Genomic DNA, 25,714 nt, shown 5'->3' on the forward strand with positions numbered 1-25,714 from the left:
TCTTGGTATACAAGCTTAGCTTTTTCCTATTTTTAAAGTTTAAATGAAGCAAAAGTAAATGCAAAAGGATCTATTTTATGCCAAATGGAGTCTGAACCCATTCTATATGAAATCAAAATAATCTTAAAATAATACACTTCAAAAACTCTTTTATGTCTTTTTCTAAGTGTCTGAATACAAAAAGAAAAATTAAACAACATAAAAAGAGAAGAAATTTAAAAAGTATCTTAAAATATATCAGCTAGGGACCTAAAAACAGCAATTGATATGATATTTTAAAATCGGGCTAATTTCAGAGATTTTTTCAGTTTTATTTCTATTAGTGTATTCAGATATATCTATAAAAACACAACGCATTTTTTCTTCAATAGTTTTTATATGCCTCAAATATAATTTATAATATTGATTCAATTTTCTACTAATAATCTAAGTATTGTCGATTGGTTGGATTTTTTTTTTACATCGGGATCGTTGTTCTATGAGGAAACAAAACATGTGCTACTTCCGGTGTAACACGAAGAAGAATGTCACAAAGCAAATTTGCCCAAAAAGAGTTGAAAAAATTTGGTTGGAAAGAAGGTATTTCTTTTTCATGACTTCTTTATTGTAACAAGTTTTGTCTGCTTTAATGAAACATTTGTATTCCTAAACTAAACTTTTTTTTTTTATTGGTATGATCATAGACCTAAAACGAAGGGACCGCCGACTCCATGACGTCACAATAGATATCACTATACGATCTCCCTCCGATTGCAGCGCCCTCACCGGGATGCATAGAAAACATCCGGCATTACAAAGATTACGTTATTTACATCTACATTGTCGAGATATTCTAGGATGGAATGAATTAAACTTTTGCCGAATGTACCAAATTCTTTTTACTAATACACTAAAGAGTTCTTTAAGCAGCTTTTGAGGTATTTATCTTGTTTTTAATGTGTACAAAAAGCTATACAGTTTGAGTAATTAAGACATGTAAGATGACAGATGATGACCATGATCACAGAGAAGCTATCAAAATGCATGTGAGGTTGCTCAAGATGCTGCTCGATGAAAAAAAAGTTCATATTTAAGAAACAGATAGGCCTATTGATACGTGAATTTTTTAAAGAGCAAACATTTTATGCTTAATAGCAGTGTTTGACAACGCTGATATCGCAACAGGCCCCTATGCATGACTATGGTACAGTAACACAAGTAATTAGTACCTTTGGCAAGTTTATAGCCACCCAAATTTTTTTTATTATAATGTATGCAAGAAGTTCGATCCTACCCACCCACCCCCGACAGGATTTTCGAGTTTGTACGAAAAGGAGACATTTTTCCTTTTTTTTTTTTTTAGCTTGTCAAACTGTTTTAGGGTTTGAAAGTTACCATAGGGCTAAAAGGGGTAAAGTTGCATTGGCGTCGGAAGCAAATTGAAAGTGGGGGGCTAAGTGTAAAAAAAAAAAAAATTGTACCTCCCAAAAAACCTGACAAGCAAAAAAAAAAGGGAAATGTCTATTTCCCAAACACGGGTAGGTTGGTTCGAACTCCAGTACCAAAACTTTTCTTCCAAACTCCACCTGCACTTTCCCCATTTTAACCTATACTGAGACGTATCTGTGGAAAGTGAGGGGGATAAACTTACGAAGATATGTTCAATGTCTATACTAAGTATATATTTGGAAAAAAAGTGTTCCCATTTAAATATGATTCCCCCCCCCCCCCCCGGTTCCGACGCCTATGAGTTGTTCCCATTTAAATATGATTCTTTTAATATAAAAAATAACATTTTCCCTAAAGTCCTACCTAACAAGGTATAGGGAGTATAATTTCATAAAAAGAAAAAAAGGATAAGATTTACAAGTGTCTGTGTGCTTTGAGCTACAGTAAGTTATGAAAACTTCTATTTAAGCAGTCGATTCAAGATCAAACACTTTGATCAGAGCTTGCATATATAAAATAATAAAATAATTACTTACTAGTGTTTGTTCTTCAAAGCTGCTGATAAGATTGAACATGATGCTCAGCGATTATGATTTTGCAGTTGTGATTGATACATTGAAAATAAATATTTTAAAAAGACATTAAATTTGCCATACATGTACATCTAAAACAGTGCTAACCAATATAAGCTCACTATGGAAAAGGAAAAGTCTAAAATTAAATATAACAATGATTTTAATAATATTTCATTACAGTCACATTAAATTACATGTATTTAATATTTATACCGGTATTGATGCAGTTTGTCTTTGAATTATGATATACAAAAATTAATTATAATCACATTCTGGATAAACACAGTATAGTTGAAAAAAATTGGAGTTCTAAACATGATAATTAAATCATTGAAATCCAGTCATGTGCAACTCAGCCGTGCATACATGGGACACACCACTTGGCACTTTTTGTTGATTTAATCCTGTGCAGGTTTGTGACCAGTCTTTGTTCTTTCACATTTAACTCATCATACCAGGTGGTAAATGGCATGACCATGTTCTAAATTAAAAATATTTTCCATAGAGTTTGGTGTGCTAGGCAGACCCCTATTCTCATTTGAGAAGCGGACAGGCTATGAACACAACCTGTGGGGAAAAATGAAAAAAATAATCTCTTAGAAAATCTTTTCAACACTGACAATGTTGTAATCCTGAATTAACATGATTACATAAATCCAACTTTTTAAAAATACATAATTATGTAGATCATTCACGGGAACATCTAATCTCAATTTATTAAGCTGTTGATCTAAAAACTGTAAATGGCACAGGTGCTTGAGGACAGGACCCCCCCCCCCCCCCAATATAGACATCCGGGCCTGTTAGACTTTTTCACATAAATATAGACCCCAGGGCCTGTTAGACTTTTTCATATAAATTATATATGGATGACACATTTGTGATATAATCTATCCTATCAATTCAGAAAATTTGATTAAACTAACCTTCTATAAAAATTTTACCCCACTCTCGTTGATTTTTATATAGAGTTTTGGGTAGATTCTAAAGAACGTTTGCTGCAGGTAATTTTTCTAATACATGTATTTGGTATAGATCTTATCACAAATAAGTCAATGAAGGATTATTTATGAGAAAAAAGCCCAGGGGTCTATATCGAAAAAGGGGGAGGGGGGTCCCGTCCTCAAGCACTTATGGTAAACAGCACTTCACAATGTATTTATTATTTATATTAATTCAGCGAAGATCTGAAATTGGTCGTTGTTCAAATATTGGTAGATAAATTGTGTCCTTATTTTGTGAAATAATTAAGAAGATAAACATGACTGTACTACCGTAAAATATAATCGACAGCATTCATGATTCAAGAGATGTCACGTCGTAGTCAGCTGATGTCTGCAGTTAAAACGTTTCCATCGACTCCATAGCGTAAAGTTATAACTTCCGAAGTAGTACATCGAGATCATTTCGTCGAAGAAAGCTTAGATAAGTGATTGATTTTCCTAATTTGTTGTTATTTCCTAAAAGAATGCAGAAATCAGTGATGCGACAACATTGATTTCATTACAGGAAGTATGTTTCTATACATCCCGGTGAGGGCGCTGCGAGCGCAAGAAGATAGTGATTGTGACGTCATAAGTCGGCAGTCCCTTCGTTTTAGGTCTATGGTATGATCAGATGATCAAGAAGTCATTGTGATTCACGGGCTTGTCATGAAATATTTATCTTCTCTTAATATAGTTAACCCTATAATAAGTGTATTAACTAAATAAGCAGAAGGTTAATATTTTGTAACATGATCATGATCAGTCTCAACATGCTCAAGCCACGGTTTGGAGTCTACATATAGCTCTCTCCTACTTTTGGATGCTTAATCAAATAATTTTTTGTAATTTTGAATATTTATGCCTCTATGATGTGACGTCATGTTCAGCCAATGGCAATACAGTGGGGGAACCAGTCAAACCGTTCCCCACGAAAACCGTCCCGGTCAAAGCGTTCCCAGATTTTGGTCAATGCGTACCATGATTTTGGTCAAAATGTCCCCTGATTTTGGTCAAAGCGCCCCCTGACATATTTTATAGAAAAACGAAGTTTCCAAACCGCCCCCAAATTTTGGTCAAAATGTCCCCTGATTTTGGTCAAAGCGCCCCCTGACATATTTTATTGAAAAACGAAGTTTCCAAACCGCCCCCACATTTTGGTCAAAATGTCCCCTGATTTTGGTCAAAGCGCCCCCTGACATATTTTATTGAAAAACGAAGTTTCCAAACCGCCCCCAAATTTTGGTCAAAATGTCCCCTGATTTTGGTCAAAGCGCCCCCAGAATTTTTTTTTCTAATATAGAAAAACGAAGTTTCTTACACTAAAATCTATAGTTAAATTGGTCAAAGCGCCCCCTAAAATAATTTTTTTGGGTTTACTTAGTTTACATTTAGGTCCAATAGAATAGAATATCTTTGCGATATTGCCAAAAAAGCATGTGCGTTAATTACAGGGACTTAAGTGTGGTTTTATGGTTAAGATCTAGTTAATGACTTTAGACTAACCTTTTGGTGCTATATCTATTATGCAGTGGCGTAGCATCGTTTTTGAAAGTGGGGGGGCCAGGCAGAGAAAAAAAAATTTTTTTACTTACCTGAAAAAGTTGACAAGCAAAAAAAAAAAAAAAAAAAAAAAAAATAAGGGAAAAGTTCCCCGAAGTCGAAAAACCTATTTCGTGTTTCGTGGGGGGGGGGGGGGGGGGGGGGGGGGGGGGGGGGTAGGTAAACTTTTCTTCAGTGTCAACTACTTTTAGTACCAATTCTTATACTACATTTTGGGTACATTTCTAAAAGGGGGGGGGGGCAAACAGGCTTTGAATTAACATTTCCTATAGTGTGTAAGTAAGGGTGGGAAAAAAAGTGGGGGGGCCAGGCCCCCCCTGGCCCCCCCCCGGATACTACGCCCCTGCATAAGAACTCATCACCAACTTCAACTTTCATTTTCCCGTACTTTGTTTTAAATTATTTCCATCCTTCTATGATGGCTTTTTTTTTGGCAAAAAAACTTATGAATTTATAAATTCATGCCAAGTATAGAACAAAAGTTTTTACTATAAGAATGCTTTTCAATAGGTGTAATGATAAATATTGTTCAGTAAAATAATTTTTAAAAATGTTTACTTTCAATTTTCAAACAATTTTCAATCTGTCAAAAATGTTGATAAGGGCATATGTGAGTGTGCAAAATAATTATACATGCAAATAATCTAATATTTGATAAATTTACATGTCTTTAGTAGTAATCGAGATTGGGGTATTAATTAGTAATCTTTAATGCGTTGAATTATTGATGTTAACTAGTTTCTTCTCAAAGTATAGCAAAAAACAAATATTAGAAACAAATATTGCAATACAAGTTTATAATAATGTTCAATCAAGTTGTACATATATAAATAAACAATTTTATTGCATTAAATAACATAATTTTCATAGCATACTCTAAAGTACTCTGACGTACTCTAGCGTACTCCGTTTAGTAGTACCCAGTTTTTGCTTTGAACCATTAAAATTTCGAGAATGGAAAAAAAACCTTAATTGAATGATGTAGAAAATATTCCTATTTTACAAACAATCGGAACATTCAGTAAATTAGAAATTTATTAATGAATTTTGTGTGACATCATCACGGGAAGTTATAGAAGCTTGATACAAATTGCCAGAAAAATCCATACCGTCAAAATGATGAAATGACCAAAAGTATTAACACCCGTCGTTTACAGTGTTACAAGTTACGTAATTTAAAACCCCAATACTATGCGCGACGTCTATGTATTTTCGCTAGAGGTGAAATTTCAGCAATATAACGTACAATTTTAATCAAGCGAGTTTATCACTTGTAAAGACGACGATAATGGGTAGGTTGATGGATAAAATATAAGGATAAGTTAAATAATGTGCCTAGAATTAGGGAGTGAAAGGAAGTTAATTGACCGAAGTTGTAAAATCGTAAATTTCTCCCAAAAAGTGCGCAAAAAATATTGCGCTGTAAATTGCACCTTTTTTGCATTACGGGATGTGTAACGTTATGGTAAAAGGGATTTTGGTAAAAGACAAATATATAAAAACCATAAAGCTACAGATCTGCAGCAACGTTAACTCGTTTATTGTTATCAAAATTTAATAAGAATTGAGTTATGTTGCTGATACACGCGGGTTACAAAAGTTACAAAAGTACTGTGTCCAGTACTCGTAAGCTATAATGTTGGTAATTTTATTTCAAAAAATATAAATAATTGAGAAGATAAACAAAACACTGATTTTATGAAACATTCGTTTTTGGGTTCCTCGCGGCTGTTACTTGTAAGCAATATATTTGAGGAATTTAGGTCGTCTACAGAACCTTTCTATTCGCCGCAGTATTGGAAGTCAACCAATTAAAATTATGATAAGAAGATATTCAGCACTAATTCCGATATGGTTTATAAAAAAATGTTTTATCTTGGTATTATGGAATCAATCTATACGATGTTACATTGTAAATGTTGAATTTATTGGGGGAGGGGGGGATAAATGTAAAATTGTTATCATGTTGTTAATTTTGCATTTACCTCCCCCTAGTAAATTCAAAATTTACGACATGATACAGAGACGAGAGACGTGGTTGTAAAGAAATGTGAGAATTATTGCTCGAATTTCCTCTATCGTCTATATGTATTCGTAAAGGTAAAGATAACGAATAATGATCGATCCTAACAGTAAAATTTTGTTAACACGGGAACACTCTGAAATATTGAATATTATGGACTTGTAACAGTGTTGACCAGAAAATAAAATAAAAAAATCTTCCGATCGCGGTAACATATATTCACACAACAGATAACTTGATTTTTTTCACACTTTCTAAAACCATAGTGATATATTTTATTGACGTTTTAACAAAAATGTTAAGGTTTAGTTGCTTTGTTGTGTTTATTCGCTTTTTCCCATAGAATAATAATAAAAAATAATAAAAAGAGACAATTCTTCATAATATTTAATCCTTCAAAATATTATATTAATATGGTCGATCCTCGCACTTTGTGCTCGGTCAATATGCTTTACTGTGAAGTCGACATATCTATGGATTGACTGAATTTAAGGGCAACATTTGTTATATTATTTTTTACAGAGGTTGACAAAAACAATTTGAAAAAATGGGAACAAACTAGAAAAGTTTTCTCTCTTAAACACTTCGAGACTAGAAATCAAAATAAATTTAGATGTTTCATACAAATGTGTTTCCTTTACATTTTTTGAGTAACTTAGAGGATTTACTAATTAAATATACTACAAATGTACATCTTTTTGATAATGTTTTGTATCAATTTTTATAATTGTGTAATCACTACTATTAATTTGTTTGTTTTATAGAAAATTACCTCCATTTTAAGAAATATCAAGTCGATATGCATTCCAGATTCTATAAATAGTATGCTGTTATATACTTAATCATGTGACCAATCGGGGGGTTTGGAATATATGATTAAAATAATATGATGATATTTAATAAATTTCATATGGAAATACATTCATTATTTGAAGTAGTTTCACTCTAAATTAGAAACGAAATACGCGAGGTTGACCCCGATTACCAAACACAGACTTTCTGTGTAATATAAACGTATACACAGACTTTTGACATCTTGGGTATTTGGGGTCTCCAGGTAAATAACACCACTGTTACCTAGACCACTCCCCCGCCTCAGGTAACCGTACGGTAAAAAATGGACGCAATAGATAGGTCAAAATTCAATTTTTTATGAAACTTTGATATTTTGTTCTAAGATACAAAATCTCTATATATGATATAAAAGAAATTCAACCAAACATTTTTGGATCACATAGTCTGAAATATGGCCTATCAGACTCCGGTAAGAAGATCGTAAAATCAGACATTCAACTTCAATAAGCTTTACTTTAGAATTATCAATTGATTTATTGCAAATTTGTGTAATACTTTTAATAAAGATAAACTTTTTATTACTTTCAAGCAGTAAGTCATATTGCTACTGGAAAATTAGAGTAAAATATTATGTAAAAATAGAACATACATAGCGTCAGAATTGAAAATTGACATGTACACATCCGACAGTTTAATTTTTTTTAAGTAGAGAAGGTATAAAACTTTTCTTTTTTTTTTTTTTTACCAAATATCAACAGAATGACAATATTGATATTTGACCTCTTGATATGACCTTGACCTTCGTAGTACATAAAGAATGGAGACTCCTTATGAAAGTTTTTAAATATCAGCCCTCCAGTATATATGAATCAAAAGTTTCAGTGCATTTATGACAGACTGTTACATGCTTGTTTATTGGATTTAAATAACGTTAACGCAATCCAAAAATTATTTATTTGGAAAATTATTTATTTGGACACCCTAGACAAACCAGCGACTTAAATTTTTATATAGACAAAAATCATATTTGTCAATGCAACCAAGAAAATCATTGTGTACCGCTTTAATTTAATGTCACATTGATAATGCTAATTACTAGTTGGTATGAAGGACTATCTGAAAATTTAAAAAATTGACTACAGGTTATACAGAACAAGATTATTAGATTTATTCTTGATGTTTCACCTAGATCAAGAGTAATTAAGTGTTACTGAATTTGAAAAATTGGGGTTTTTGAACATTAAAAGTAGAGTGTCAGGTTTACAATATTTTTCATAATAAAGGTCCTACTTATATGCACTGCAATTTTAATCGAAATGATTCAAAAAAAGTGTACAAGGTCAAGTTTAATTCTTTTGTGCCAAGGGTTAAAAAAATGGAGAGTCAAACATTTTTTTAATAATGGAATCAAAGATTGGAATCTCTACCTGACCATATTAAAGCATCAACAAGTAAAGCAAAATTCAAAAAAGAGGTCAAAACATTTTATGGAGAGAAATCAAAATGTATATGATCTAAAGTAGAGTACCCTTTTCTGAAACCTGCATGTATACAAAATCTCCTTGCGGAAACAAATAGCCCATCTAAATATATGTTATTTAAGAGCATAATTAAACACTTCGCACTACAATAAAGTTTTTGGTAAAACCTATTTCTGTTCCATTTTATATTGTGTTACATTACATTTTCTAAACCTAACAACTTTTTGGAGAATTTAAAATTAATTAATTTTTTATTATATAAAATCTTCTTTAGAAATAGTCTATCATTCTTATGGACAAGCACACATTTGCCTTTATTTATCCTAAATTTATATATACTACATTCATAAATAAATACCGGTATATGAGGGTTTTTTAAATTTTGTTTCCTATAAATCAACAACAAATATGCTCGATTTCTTAATATGCTTTCAGGAAACATTTCATAGAAAACTTTTTAAAAAACAATTATATGTATGTTATATCCGATTTTATGTAAAGTTTTTGAAAATATGAGTGTGATTTTTTTTCTTAATTCGAACGTTCAGAAACCCTTGGGGCCATTAGTAAAGAGTACTGTGTATACCACATATACTGCATGTATATATATACACTTTGTCATAGGCATTATTTCCTCCTAGGTAAATCACACAGAATATACAAAAAATACACCTGACCTCGCGACACGTGTCCCCACCTGTGGCAACTGGCACGTGAACTTCACTGAAGACAGGTGCCCGTACGTTAGTGAGGTTCGACGTAAATTATTGAAAAAAATCGACCCGAAAATATCAACTTATATATACACACTACTATTATAAAGAAAATACTTCTAAGTATGTTTGTAAGAAAATATAAACTAAGTAATTTGTCCAAGGTAGAATAACCTTTCCGAAAGCCAGTTTGACTTTCGCTTATATATGATTTAAGCTTTCTACATAACTTCCAAGCGTTTATATATAAAATGGAGGTAAAAAGCTTACCGATGCTACTTAAAAGTGTTATTGGACGATAATTTTCTGGATTTGTTGGGTCACCTTTATTGTTAAAAATCGGTTTGACAATACCCGTGAGTCATTCGTCTGATATTATTCCACTATCAAAAATTAAGTTGTACAATTTTTTATATACAGGCAAAAAAGTACAATGTAACTATTCATGCTATTTTTGATGAAATATGTTCGTTTAACAACTGGTCGTAGCCTGCGGCCTTATTATTTTTTTTTTATTCTTTAACTGCACATAAAATTTCTTCCTCACTAATCTCAAAATTCAAGATATATGCAATAATTGGTGTCGTGTACCTGCCCCCAGAAGGCAGTAAATACGCATCAGAATATTTTTTAAAATCTGTTATTGCAGAAAAAGAGATCGGGACTTAAACCCCCCCCCCATTACTTCACTCTTGAAATTTTAAGAGTTTGCGCCCCTCATGCCCCCTTAAATCCGCTATTTTATGATACCGGCAAACATTCTCAGTTTTAAAAAAATATAATAAATATATTTATCCTTATTAGAATAAGAATCAAACAAAATATAAGAATCAAACAAAATATAAGAATTTAAACAAAAATCTTTTAGTTAGAACCGTTTTTGTACATGGATTTGGGAGTTCAACAGTTATTTTTATTTGAGTTTAAATTTTTTCTTCAAAATTATGGCTCTTTTTGAGAAGGCCTTCACGTGGCAAGAGCTGGGAAACGGTATCAGTATCATTTTTTTTTTTTGGGGGGGGGGGGTTATATTAAATGATACTGGCAAACATTCTCAATGTTTCCCATAAAATCATCCCATAATTTTTAAAACTATAAATTAACGGACAAGTTGGAAACTTTGTTTTTCTTAAAAAAAAAAAAAAAAAAAAAAAAAATATCAGTGGGCACTTTGACCAAAATTTGGGGGCAATTTGAAAACTTTGTTTTTCTAAAAAAAAAAAAATGCGCTCTGACCAAAATCAGGGGGCGCTTTATAAACTACGTTTTCCTATCAAAATATGTCAGGGGGCGCATTGACCAAAATCAGGGGGCGCTTTAGAAACTACAGTTTCCTATCAAAATATGTCAGGGGGCTTTGACCAAAATCAGGGGGCGTATTGACCAAAATCAGGGGGCGGTTTAGAAAATACGTTTTCCTATCAAAATATGTCAGGGGGCGCTTTGACCAAAATCAGGGGACGGTTTGACCAAAATCGGGGCGCTTTGACCAAAATCAGGGGACGCATTGACCAAAATCAGGGAGCGGTTTAGAAACTACGTTTTCCTATCAAAATATGTCAGGGGGCGCATTGACCAAAATCAGGGCACGGTTTGACCAAAATCAGGGGACGCTTTGACCAAAATCAGGGGGCGGTTTTGTAGTATCATATTTCTATAAAATATGTCAGGGGGCGCTTTGACCAAAATCTGGTGACATTTTGACCAAAATCATGGAACGCTTTGACCAAAATTAGGGAACGCTTTGACCGGGGCGGTTTTCATGGGGAACGGTTTGACTGGATTTCTACAGTGGATCTTCAGATATCCGGACCCCAGATATCCGGATGCTTCAGTATCCGGACGATTTTTCATCGAGAGGAAATTTTTAAATGTTATATTGTGTGAATGTTTCATTGAACTGGCAGTCTATGCGAAAGTCACCGAACCATCAGTTTTTACCAGTAAAATTTAGGTCGGGTTGGTAAAAAATTTCAGTATGTCCGATGAAAAATAAGTCCAAATAAATCTAGATTAAGAGGTACACATGGTCAAATTCCCCACAAATATCCTTTATTTGACCAATTTTGCAGTAATACCTGATTAATTTTCATGTATTACAACCCTGTCATGATCGTTTTTATTCTAATTCGAATTTCCTCTGTCAAGGATTAGAGATCTTTAGATAGCTCATACATAGATTTGGTTGGGAAAATATTTTGATATTTTTCAAATGATAATTGACTTGAGTAACCATAATAAATTGTTTCAGGAAAAATAAATATGCATTGAAAGTGCATATTTAAATTTAAGAAAATCTTTGATACAGTGTATGTTGTATGTTGTATAAGTCAAATATGAAGAAAAAAATGCATGCAATTGTATAAATAGATATCTTTTACAAAGGAAAATTATAAATAGTTAACTTTCCTGATTTCACTCTGTATTTATTTAAGATTTATTTAAGGTTAAATTTCACAGTGAAAATTAACCCCAACCCACCCACCCTCTTAATCTTAGTATCATAATGATGTATGGATTTAGATAGCTCATACATAGATTTCGTTGGGAAAATATTTTGATATTTTTCAAATGATAATTGACTTGAGTAACCATAATAAATTGTTTCAGGAAAAATAAATATGCATTGAAAGTGCATATTTAAATTTAAGAAAATCTTTGATACAGTGTGTGTTGTATGTTGTATAAGTCAAATATGAAGAAAAAAATGCATGCAATTGTATAAATAGATATCTTTTACAAAGGAAAATTATAAATAGTTAACTTTCCTGATTTCACTCTGTATTTATTTAAGATTTATTTAAGGTTAAATTTCACAGTGAAAATTAACCCCAACCCACCCACCCTCTTAATCTTAGTATCATAATGATGTATGGATTTTAAAGGGGAAAAAGTCGGCCTGGTAAGAAATTGTTTGGTCTGGTAATAATTTTATTTTTACCTGACATTTTGTCCTGTAAAAATTTTAAACTTTCGCGTAGACTGAACTGGTGATTCAGGTATCCGGTCACTTCACATATCCGGACAAATTGACTAAGAATCAAAGCGTCCGGATAAATGAGGCTCCACTGTATTTGTTTCCATCGCAATTGAATTCAATATTGAAATCACCAGTACACAAAAACATTTCGTAAACTGGGAATGGATATTGGAAAGTCAAAACGAAGTTCATTTTCAGAATATGCTGTACTTGCATTGGTCAATATGTTAATGAAGTACAAAATATTCTCTTCTCATTCAACTACGACCAGAATTGCAGATTTTTGCCATGGTTTGTGACGATGATGCAGGGCCTGAAAAGACCTTCACCTGCACAGGTCACAATATAAAAGTGGGAGTATTAGTTACTACTTACTTAATGTTGAACACAGATATCTCTAACATAAGCTATGATGTCAATTGAGGGGCAGTCTCAACTGTTTTATTTTTTGAGTTGGCTCGCGTAGCGAGCTACTCCCTGTCGACATAGCTATTTCAGAGCTGTAAATTTTTTCACGCATTCATCAAGGTGATCCATACGCCAAATATAATAGTTCTATCAAAAAATGCTTTGGTTTGAGTGATTGAATAAACTTAAGAGGTAAAAACTGTATAAAATTTCATACTGTAACATTATTTATGCCTTCATGCTTTTAAAGAAATTTTTGATTAAATACCTGTACGATGTACAATTACTGCGTATGAATATATGTTCAAGCATGTTAGGCGGATCTAATCTTCCCATCTGAAGTTTATTTATAATTGACCTAGAATACCCCCTAACACAAACACCTGCTGCTCTCATTAGCTGCAGCTAGTTGTTGTTGAAAATCTATTTTTAGAATCCAGATTTGCTGTGGGAATCTTTAACCTAATTATTCCATAACACTGACCACTTCAGCTAGTGTGCTGAAATTCATTATAGAATCCAGTCAAAATAATACGGAAGCCCATTAGTGCCAACCTGTATATATAAAGGAAAAGCAATATACACTTTATTTATGAACCGAACATGGATCAGACATATAATATTCAATCTCTTAAGATGCAAAATAAACTGAATATATGAAGGTATGGTGCCCAGATGTATGAAAAAGCTCAATTGACTCGAGCGAGTCAACTCGCAGGCCTTTCAGGCCTTTGATTCTATATATTTTTATAACCTTTTTATCTGTAATTGTCAGCAATCTCAAAGTTTGTTGTCAGTCCTGTTGAGTTCTATATAATAAGGTTTGACTGTATTTCATTATATTTTTGTTTCTTTGGTTCTAGGTTCAGGCCTCGGGAAGAATGAGAATGGAATGAAAGACGCCATTAAAGTCAAGATAAAGAAGGACGGTCATGGGGTATTGATTTATAGGCTCATTTTTAGCTCTACTGGTACAGCATGGGCAGATTCCAAACTAAAGAATAAGAAGAAAGATTAATATTGCAATTGAGAAAATCATAACACAATTTTTTACTGGGGAGGGGAAAAAAAGGACAGACCAAATTAGGATTCTAATCACTAGGGCTGTGTATTGAGCAAAAAATTTTGATACGATACAATATTTTTTAAAGCGATATGCGATATATTGTACCGTATAGCTGGTTTTCTTGGCGGGTGTAAAATTTGGCGTTTTGCCTGCTGAAAGGTATGCCAATAATTTTGGCGTAATTTATTTTAGCGGACACAGGGCTTCATCTCTTTGCAGATGAACACTAAGAAGACTAAGTTAACTGTTAATTGACTATTTTAGCGATTAAAATTTTAGCGGGCTGCCATCTAAACGCCAAAATAAGCCAAAATTAGCACCCCGCTAAAATAACCCGCTATACGGTATTCTAAAACAAGTCCATAAAAAAGGCTTATTAATCATTTGATGCATGGATTTCATGAAAAGTTTTATTAGTGTTTTATTTCCCATTTCAAAGTTCTTATCCCATAGTCAGTGAATAAAACACTTCCAATCGAAAGTTTTAATAACTGTAAAATCATCATGTTAAAATAAAATTGTTATGTATTTTATAATAACTATAAAATCTGTGTTATTTCTTTTATAAAACTATAATTATTGATCAGTTTTAATTCAAAAAAGGGAAATAAAATCTTTGCTGATTAAAATTCCCATCTTTTTAGCAGAATTGGAAGAAAAACTGCTTGTCCGATACATATTGGATGTAATTTTTCGATACGATAGTTTTTTGAATATCGATATGTATCGATATATTGATACAGCCCTTCTAATCACTAGTCAGGTTTTTTACAAGGGTAACCAAACTGGACTGTCTATCAGCTGACAATAAAACCTGTCAGACTGCAACAGTATCACTACTGGACTCACATTTCACGGGTGCTACAATGTGACTTTGATTTTGTTTTGTAGGTCGGGCACAACACAGGGGATGAGTTCACATTTCACTGGTGGGACCATGTATTTAACAAGGCCGCCAACAGCATTGAAGTGAATACCACAGAGGTAATGTATTTTCAAAGATTCTGATCCAGTAATCATGATGTTTAATACAATTTCATGCAGGGGATGCTCACTCCTCCATGGCACCTGATCCCAATTCTCTGATGTTTTAGAGGACCGTGTTTCTTTGCTCCTATTTTGTATAGTTTTTATGGACTTTTGATCTAGAATACTATTTGTTATCTCCATATGTTTCATGCCTAAATATTATGAATATTTCTTTTATTCAACACGGAGAAACAAAACAGATATTTGAAAAAAGTGTCTTTGATGTAAATTAACCCACACAAGTTTTTTCAAGCTTATGAAATTTTTTACGCACACACGTTTTGAAGCTAGTAAAATTTTGAACCCAGATGAGTTTTTAAGCTAGTGAAATTTTGAACCCACACAAATTTTAAAGATATAAGTAAAAAATTTTTAACCCACACATATTTTGAATCTAGTGAAATTTTTAACTCGCACAAGTTTGAAAGGTAGTGAGATTTAACAAACTGTGATTTCAGGAGGGGGTGTCTGTGAGGAAATCTAAAGGACAGTGGAGGGGTGTCCACGAAGAAAGCTCGGACGTTTGACAACAAGGCCATGCTGTACGGACAATTTGTCAAGGTAACAAGCACTTCATTTTAGGAGGGGATGCCAGTGAATGGGACTAATTTGATTCCCAATCCCATTAAAAGCAACGTTAATTAGTTAAACTGGGTTATCTCAATTATGATGGCACTAATAAAATAACTTGGAGATATTGAAGGATTTTGGATATTAAGGGTGAAAATACTTAAAAGAATAAGTTGTCCAGAGTTCTAAATCACTTTGACATATTAAATTCCATGGTATTCAAGATACCAGTATTTAAGGTATATTACGTGTGCCAATGAAATATTAAGTGTAATCATTTACATTACATGTATGTATCATCCATTCTTTAAAGGCCTGTTTGTGACTGGTAGATGTATATTTTTTCAGAGGCTCGAAAGACTGTATGTATGTAGAAATATTCCATTCAGTATAAGCTAGTAGAAATGATGACTTGCTTTGTTTTTTGCTCTATAGGGAGCAACACTAGACAACAATGAGGAAACCCATGTAGAAGCCTCCACAGACATAGAATACACAGAAGAGGACAAACAGTGCCTCCAAAAGTAAATATCAAAGTCTAGATTCAGAGCGTAAATATATATAGAGAGTATCCCATGATTTGTGGTTGGATATGATTTTTATCCAATAAATTGTGTTTTATTCCAGTTGGATAAAAATCATATCACAAATCGTGGGTGATTCAATGTATTCCATGTGAGCTTATTTTACCTGATCAATCTCGGGCAAAACCCATTGTAACATCACAACTTCAGGATATCTAAAAAATATCCGATGAGTCATATCCAAATTGAAGGCTAAGAGTGGGATAAAAGCAATCATCTACTTGTATTTCATTTCTGAGAGGTTCAAAGGAATGACATTTCAACACAAAAATTAGAATATAATAAAATGTTATTTACAATTGAAAATTAAAATTGAGAGCTGAGCATAGGACAAAATTTCCAGCTCTCCACCTTCAAGTGACTGTGTTGGCATCTCAATATGAGTGTAGAATTCTCAAGAGGGAAGTCAAATAAGGCTATCTGAATTTAATTCCCTGGTTCTCAGGCCAATTTTCTCCAAAACAGATGCGGGAGGGCGGCATTTTATTTTTCATTTTATTGGCAAATATTTACATTTGCAAATGTTTCCTTTTATATAACACTACTGCAAGCAAGCGTTTTTATAACTGTATAAATACAGGTACGGGGTCAAGAGGTCATAGATGTGCGTTTGGATAAACGTTCGACGTAATCTCTGTGTGACGTCATAAAGGGTCGACGCGGATTACATACATGCCGTTGGGTTTGAAAAATAACGCATTTCGCACGTTAAAAGTAACAATCAGGCAAAGTTAAAGTATGAATAAGTCACAAATGTAAATATAAGTAATAACCCAAATGAAAAAAAGGGGGAAACAAAATACTATAACAAACTACTTACAAAACATATGTTTTGAAAGTGTTTTGATAGTATAGCAAATCACATGCAAATGAGCTAACAAAACACTATAACAAGTTACTTTGAAAACACTCTAACAAACTACTAACAAAACGCTTGTAACAAAATGTTACGAAACACTCTAACAAACTACTAACAAAACACTGTGTTTTGATAGTATTCCATTAGTATAGAAAATCACATGCAAATGAGGCTAACAAAACACTCTAACAAAATACTAACAAAGCATAAGTAACAAATCATCAATAAACCACTAAATTTGAATTTTTAAAATTATAATTAGCAAATTCACAAGTCTTTGAAAACATCTAAACACAGTCTCATATTGAAACATTATTAACATCTTGTTTCACAGTATTTTGAATTCCAGGTTTGACATTATTGTTCAATAGACAATAGCACGTACACCATTCCAACATTTAAAAACACCAAGTTCGATTCATGATCACTCTCTTATATCGATCATTCTCTGCAGTGAAATCCTTTGATGTAAGAGATATAATTCTCAATCCATTGACCATTTCTCCATTCACATACATTTTCACAGAATTTTCAAGTATAATTATAATTCATTTAACCCAGTGCTTAAAACTGATCTAAGCTGGGTAGTATTAAAGGTCAATCTTAAAATGAACAAAAACCCAATAAAACAGGCCATATACACATCCACATTCACAGATTGAAGGTTTAACTGTAGTCCAGTTAAAGAACTTTATGTCATGCAATAAATAAATACCTCTGTTATGTCCAGATTCATCCTGATTTTGCTTTTTCCAATCAGGGATCAATATATATACTAACACTTTACATGTCCCTTCACCAATCTCTATGTTTCTCTCTGACCTAGTGCTGGTGTTTTGAAAATTGGCGCAAAACTAGTAACACAGGATATAAATAGATAAGTTGTTCTTGGAAGATTTTACTGCTCTTAGATAAGTAAACCCTAAACATGTCTGTTAATCAAATGAAATGCTAACAAAATATTAATTTGATGCAGACAAGAATAATGAAACACTTTCAAAATGCAATTTCATTCTGCAGAGTGTAATGAAACATTAATAAAACACCAACATTGTAATGAAACATTAACAAAATACCATGCCGCCCCATCCTGTAAAGTATAGCATTGATGTTTCGTTAAATGCAACACTTTCAAAACATACTAAGAAAATATAAAAGTATGATTTGGTAGTGTTTTGAAGATATTTTGAAAGTATTTTGTTAGATTTCTTTTTCATTTGGGAAGGTATCATTTTTTGAGTTTTATTGAGATGTAAAACGGGTTGGCACATGATCAAATCTTTCATAAAGCCCTTCGGGCTTTATGGGATTTGATCACGTGACTAACCCGTTTTACATCTCAATAAAACTCAAAAAATGATACCTTATTTCTTAATAAAGTAGATGAGGGAGGTATTTTTTTCAATTTTAATTTCCGAATTTTCTTTAACATAAAGATAATTTTTTTAATCACAGATATACTTTCCATTTCTGGTCAAAATTTCTGCTTTATCCATTGCTTAACAGCGTGTAAACATCGTAGGTAATGTCCTCGAATGTATTTTCAAACGAAGTAGCCAAAATCTCATTGTAAATGGCTACCGGAAGTGATATTTGAATACTAAATTACAAAACAAATGAGGTCGGAAATTTTTTTTCCCGGATTGGTCTCCGCAATACCAACTTTTTATTTTATCAAAAATACAATAAAATCGGCAATGCGGCTACCTCAAAAGGGATGCGCGCGGGCCTGAGAACCAAGATTTCAATTTTATATGGCCTTATACAGTAAAACTTTTTCCATAAAGGATACATCCAGTCATAAGTTACAATTGATTTCTTGCCCTGGGTAAAAAAAAATTTATGTATAGTACCTTTATACATCAATATTTTTTTATTCAAGCTTTCTATGCATACACTATTGAGCTGTAATACACTGCTTGCGTTACTGCATATTTTTAATACACAGGCACCTGACGTTACTTATTTTTCTTTGAAGAAAAAAAAATATACACATACCTAATAATATACGTGTATATTTTTTTTTTATTAAAAGAAAAATAAGTAATGTCAGGTGCCTGTGTTTTAATACATTATTTCTAAACACATTGTAGGTTGGCAGATGAGGAGATTCTAAAGATTTGTGGGGGAATGACAGCACACAAGTAAGTTTTAGCTACGTCAAAATAGAGTTATCTTCCTTTGCACATCTTTTTCATTTTTTTTTTCCTTGGGGGGTGGGGGGGGGGTTATTCTGAGAAGTAGAAAAAAACGACTTTGGACAGGTAACATTTAATGGCAGGTGAATAATTAAATAATTAAGTATTTTAATGACAGGCAAACAGAAGACAGGGGTGTTCTGTTTGTTTATTTATTCCTTAAGTCATATGACTTATCAGATAACATAATTACAAAATACAGGATGTAAAGCACAGAATTAATATACATAAATGAAATATTTACATATACTTCTTTTAAGTTAATACTGCTTGTTGTATACAATATTTCCAACCAAACATAGAAAAAATACTCAGTTTACAGATGTAAATCTCTAAGTGCTTCTGCTTTTTAGAGGAATTTCCCTATATTACAAAGTTCACTCACATTTTCAGTTGATAATAATTGTAATAGTTTATACATGCTAGAAGACAGGGGTGTAAACTTTTCAATTATTCATAATTATTTTTTTTTTACTCATTACAGAGGAGCTAGGCATGGACTTAAATTGAATGGTAAACTAGATCGAATTCAGGAGCAAGAGCGCCTTCTATTGGAGAAGTGGAAAAGTAGAAAAGAAAAAAACAGAGAGTTAGACCAATCAAAATCAGTGTCTTATAATGCTGTGACAGTGAACTCTGTGAGTAAACCAGAAGATAATTTGTTATGTGGAGAAACCAAAAAGAAAAAGAAGAAGAGGAACAGGGAAAAAGGAAAAGACAATGGATTAGAGGAAGGAGTTTCTAACAAAGAAAAAAGTGATTTCAATGAATGTACCGAGAGTACTGAGAGGCAGATATGTGGGGAAACTGATGTAGTAGAAAAGAAGAAAAAGAAAAGAAAGAAGAAAATTGCAGAGTCTGAAAGTGAAAGTATGGAACTAAGCTGTGAAAGAGAAACTTCAAATGTAGCAAAGAGGACAAAAAAGAAAAAAAGTAGAAATTGAAATTTTTAATTTTTCAAAAATTATTTGCATTCTATAATTTTTATTTTATGTACATTGTTAATTATTTGTTAAATAATTTGAATAAATAAGTTAATATTACATCTCATTAAATATACCTTAAAATATGAATGCTCAAGCTCTAATCATTCAGATTTGAGCTGAATGTTAGTTTTTTTTAAAAAGTATGTTAAGGTCAAAAGGTCAAGGGGTCAAACTTAATGGAACCTTAGAGAAGACTTTGTCATGAGAGATATATACCTGTGAAATATAAATTAGAGCGAGCTCCAGAACCAATTGCTTATGAACCAAGGTTAAGAGGTCAATTTTTAGTGTCTTAAGAAGGTCATTTCATATATAAAATACATGAGCCTTCAAAAGTTATTGCAATGCTTAAAGGGTCAATCTCCAAGGTAAAGAGCCCAAATATGCTGGTACCCAAAGTGAGATCTTTCCTGTATGAATTTTAAGGGCGGATTCCGCCTGGAATTTGGGTGGAATTGAGCAGGAATTGGCAAATTCTGGGCGTACTTGAGGCGGAGACGGAATTTTGGAAAAGTTACGCCTCAGTAGAAGAGACGTCTTACAGGCGTAATTTCTAATTTCCGGCGTCAATTGGCAAGTTCAGATTTTCCGGGCATAAAAATGGCAGGAAAATAGAAACAAAAATTACGCCTGGAACTTTCTGGAGAAGTAAAAGCCTCTGATTGGTCAATTTAATTATCAATTAAGGGTCATTTCAGATAGGAGGTTAAGTTTGAATTTGATCATGAAGGAGGGAGTTTAGTGTGATTGAAACAGGAAATGCAGATATATCAATGTTAAGGCTTTTACACTTCTTCTGGATGACACAGTATCTGCTGGTAGGTGTGATAATTAATATCTGGTACCTATTTGAGTAAATTTGATTATGATAATGTACAATGATATTGAGTTATAACTTGTTGACCCTAAAATTACTTAAGATATTTGAGTTTCCTTGCACACATTCTGAGAAATAACAGTCTGATAGAGCTAACTAGGCTGCAGTGAGTCTCAAACTGTAAACTACTGACAAAGTAAATGAAGAACTGTATTGGGTAACCTAAAATGTTTCAGTATGATTATTGACGTGATAAAATGAACCCGTATTGTAAAAAGTTTAATTCTAAATACACACTCAATCATGGTGGTGTTTTAGTGTCCCTTACACAAAATTTATTAGTTATATATCTTTACTATGTTAATGACCTGTCATTATGTTTTCTTACAGTTCAAAAAGCTAAATTTTTAGCTTTAACATTGTAAATCATAATCTAAATGTTTTTCTTTGTTAGCATGGTAAATATATAGGTTTTTAGGTCACATAGTATTATGTAATAATAAGGACATTCCAGGCGTAATTCTATTCCAGGCGTCATTTTAGTTTCCAGGCGTAATTTTTTTCCGGGCGTCATTTATTTTTCCGGGCGTAGCTCATTTGCATTTTTCGCCTCAAATTCCTGCCACTTTCCTCTTGGTTTCCGCTTGGTTTACGCCCGGAACCTGTGTATCACCATATATGTAGAGAGACAAACTGACGCCCGGAATTCCTTCTCCAAGTACGCCTCAATATCCCCCCTATATTCCGGGCGGAACATTTCGTACAGGTTTTTACAAGGAATATATATCAGTGAAATATAAAAGCCTTTGAAGACAGTATGGACAAGGTTAGATTTTGCAGACCAACAGCTTTAAAAATGGACAAACGGAATTATATACCTTAGAACCTGTGGTAACAGCTAGGGCATAAAAACACGTACGCCAGGGGTATTTTGTACATGCATTCGTAGTATTGTCTACAGTCCCCTTTTGAGGTTTTTAGCACACCTGAGATGAAAGCTCAAAGTTAATTTTTCTCATCACCTGGTATTGGTGTCCGTTCGTCTGTCCTTCCGTCAATTTCTTCTCAAGAACCACTGAGCACAATTTAACTAAAAATTGTGCAAAGAATACCTGTGTGTATTTACATGTATATTAGATTTATTATCTAGATTTACAGTTGCAAAATTTTTCATCAAGAGCCTGCTTGGCATTCACAAAATAAACGATTGATTTTTCTTTAAGATAATGATCTATAGTGTTTTGCTAATATTTTAAGGATTAAGTTTTATCAAACACAATAAAGAAATAATACAGTACAGTCAAGAGAAAATATTTGTTTCAAGTAATGTTTCTGTCTTATATACGTACGTTCATGTATGAGTACATATATGAAATAGTTTTGAATTTTTATTGAAATTTCGCATTCTACATGTATGTATAAATCGTAATTACATGAATTGTACTTATATTTTTTGTTGAATTACCGTGTTGATATATGTGAATAAACTAAGAAACCACCATCATTTCCATCTTTGTATAAAAAATAAAATAGATTACATAAGTTTACAGCGAGGTCGATTCAAATCCATATCTACCCATAAACCATGGGAGATGTATTATTGTAAGTTTTTATACACAAAGCTATGTCGTTTTTCTTCCACTGTTTATCATACAAAGACTCAAGTAGTACATGTATTCCTAAATGCAACATATCCATACAAGTACAAGTTTGGTATTGATGGCGCTTCCTTATGAGGAACTGGATGCAAAAACTTTTACCTGTTCACTCATCCGTAAAACATTTGGTGGATTCACCATCCGAAGCTTATCTGGTAGTCCCAAGATACATTATCCATGCATGCATCCAGGTAGGACTGTTACGTGTATATACATGTAGTACTGTTACTTGGAGTTGGAACTATAAAAAAAAAAAAAAAAACATTGCAACCAAAATTATTTTTCCTAAAAGATAGGACTTTTTTGTAATTGAATTAAGAATTTTAGGGGGCCGACTGGGGTTTTTTGTGTGAAAACTACAATAGTGAAACTCTTTATTTTCATAACACATATAACTTACACTGACTCCCATGAACATGCCAAGTTTGGGGAAAATCTACCGTCCAGGTATTTTAAGGGACTCTCTCAAAATACGTATACTCAGGTACATTTACTATTTTATAGGATTATAAAGGAAAGTGCCATTTTTTGCATTTAAAATTTAAAGCAAATTCTACAAATACTACAATAGACTTTTTGCACAAACGATAATATATGATGAGTATACTGTAATGTACATTATATGTAAAAAACACAAAATTCTACCGTCTTGTTAATTTCCGGGGGTGGGGGGGGGGGGGTATGCCAAAAATTAACGAATTTTCCTGTTTGTATAGAGTACTACCAAATATGATGTATACAAAGGATTAAGACAAAAAATATAACGAAAATGACGGAGAGATTCTAAAATTTCTATGTAATATATTTAAAGAGTATATGTTTAATTACTTTTTCTTTTATAACATTTCATTACCCCCTCTTTTAGAGCTTCACGTTATTATAACCTCAAAAACACACTTTATATTACGATGTCAAACTACCTATCACTTGAAAAATCGTTTTAAAATCATTTATATGAAATTTTAAATGATTTTGTCAACCTGTGATTTCTTATTTATTTTTTAAGTAAGTGAAAAAATTGCTTAAAAGCAGTAAATACGCTTCATTTCACTATGATGCGCGAAATATTGCGCAATGGAAACCCTAGTCGATCCCCTTAAATAATAACCTTTTATTGTTAAAGTCAATCTAACTATAGAGACCTGAGGTTATTCAACTTGAAAATCGGTGAAAAATTAATTTTGCACGCATGTTTATCTAAACTCAGTTTCTTCTTCCTCTTGGCTCAGAGTTGTCCAATTATTAGCTTTAAATATATTAATGAATTCTTTTTTTAAATGCAAACATAAATTAATATTCTTTAGTAAATTTACCGTTTTTGAGCATTTTTCATAGTATAGAAAAATACATAAATAAAACAATTAATGACATGAAATTCAAAACGTACTCAGCATAGTTCAATTTTTATATTCTAAAATTGAAAAATAATACATTTTTGAATATAGGTGATGTAAATGTTAGCTGCATAAAATATAAATTGAAGTTAGACACATGCATCATCTATATTCAAAAATGTATTATGTATCTCGTAATTTAGAAAGGGTTCTAAAAAAAAAAAGGAACTGTCGCTTTTTGATTAACGACTTAATATATTAAATATCTATCTATTTTTACAGATTCACTTTTGGAAGAAAATATGTTTAGAAAACCTTTAACAATCTTTTCAATGTTTAGAAAACCTTTAATTCTGAATAACTTCTCCCACCCTAATCACCATACACCAACACTTAAACTTATATATGTATAGAGCAGCCCGGTCCTCCGGGCTGCAATAAGGCAGGGTTGTAAATATAAAGATTTTTAAGTATTTTTTTAATCAGATAATACCATGGGGAATAATTTTTTATTAATTTGTTAATTAACATTTTTTTAATCAGATAATAAATAATGTAATTTTTATCAATTTGTTCATTATCACGACCAAATACATGTACCGGTATCACATCTAGATATATATTTTAAGGTACTCCGATCCTCAGGTTCTGAAAATCAGGCATTATTAAACTAACTGAAAATGGTCACAAAAATGTCTGAATTCTCAAAGTTATGTGTTAAATTGCCCACGATATAATTCTTCAAACTTCATATTTAAAGTTAATTAATCACATTATGTAAGGAAATTTAATTAGTAAATCTCAAATAGATTTTTAGGAAATGCGAATAAAATCACCCACTATGCATTTTCTAATTCATTACTTTTTATAAGACATGTCTGAGAACGTCAAAGAACCTATATGAGGAGCATAAATGAAAATTGTTGCATGAAAAGGTGCAATTTTCAAACTTCATTTTGGAACTTTTTGAATTTAATTATAAATTTAACAGTTATCCTTCCTGGCTGAGGATCGGAGTACCTTAAATCTCAACAGATCTATGTTTTAGAGTAGTAAATTAAAATTACCGGATTATATCATGAACTTTTTATCCAGAGAGAACATGAACAGTTGGTAAAAGTTTAATTACTGTATTTTAAAACCCCCGAAATTTTTAATGTTTACGGCAATTTAAGTGTTAACAATTCCACAAACTGTTGTTTGAATTGTCAGATTATTTGAAATTTTATCGTCACTAAAATCTTAGATCCACCACGGATATATTTAAAAACATGACGGAAGCGCAGTAACACGCGTGCGTGTTGACCATTTCCGCTATAATGTCAGGCGATTGAGAGAGAACAACAATCAATAGGCCTAGAGTAAATTTTAAAAATGTGAAACTTCCCAGAATTTAAAAACCTTAATATTCCTAAAAAAGAGTATGTAACCAAGCGGATCACTCCAAAATATCTCTCAAAGAAAATCGTAAACCTAAGACAGGGAAAAAAAATTAGCCGAAATCAGACTGGGTGTTCCTGAACTGAAATTTTGGGGATGGCGACGAGTGACGGGTCAACCCTAGCAGGTGGGAAGCACGACCCCGAGCCGTCCACGTCAATGGCTGAAGACAGCGGTAAGTGAATGAAGTTATGGAGGGGGAAGTTACTTTCATGTAGATGTGC

At 32.5% G+C, this 25,714-nt stretch overlaps 2 protein-coding genes across 8 annotated transcripts in view; both read left to right on the top strand.

The window, feature by feature from the left end:
- The first annotated feature begins 440 nt into the window (after window positions 1-440).
- Window positions 441-20,260, top strand: LOC134261655 (G patch domain-containing protein 4-like). The gene is given in 8 exon segments (XM_062744079.1): window positions 441-579; window positions 13,813-13,886; window positions 14,907-14,999; window positions 15,503-15,526; window positions 15,528-15,605; window positions 16,050-16,138; window positions 19,151-19,201; window positions 19,740-20,260. Coding segments are annotated over 8 exon segments (924 nt in total). The 5' UTR covers window positions 441-524; the 3' UTR covers window positions 20,200-20,260.
- Window positions 20,261-25,357: 5,097 nt separating this feature from the next.
- LOC134261654 (phosphatidylinositol 4-phosphate 5-kinase type-1 alpha-like) overlaps window positions 25,358-25,714 on the top strand; it is a 34,896-nt gene continuing 34,539 nt past the window's right edge. For all 7 annotated transcript variants that reach the window (XM_062744075.1, XM_062744076.1, XM_062744078.1 and 4 more), the window contains exon 1: window positions 25,358-25,665. In XM_062744075.1, the coding sequence (XP_062600059.1) occupies window positions 25,587-25,665 (79 nt within the window). In that variant the 5' untranslated portion in view covers window positions 25,358-25,586. The remainder of the gene's footprint in view (window positions 25,666-25,714) is intronic.

The sequence above is a fragment of the Saccostrea cucullata genome, unplaced genomic scaffold (assembly GCF_032062105.1).
Source record: "Saccostrea cucullata isolate Sc308-1 unplaced genomic scaffold, CSIRO_AGI_Scuc_v1 ctg1660, whole genome shotgun sequence".
NCBI lineage: Eukaryota > Metazoa > Mollusca > Bivalvia > Ostreida > Ostreidae > Saccostrea > Saccostrea cuccullata.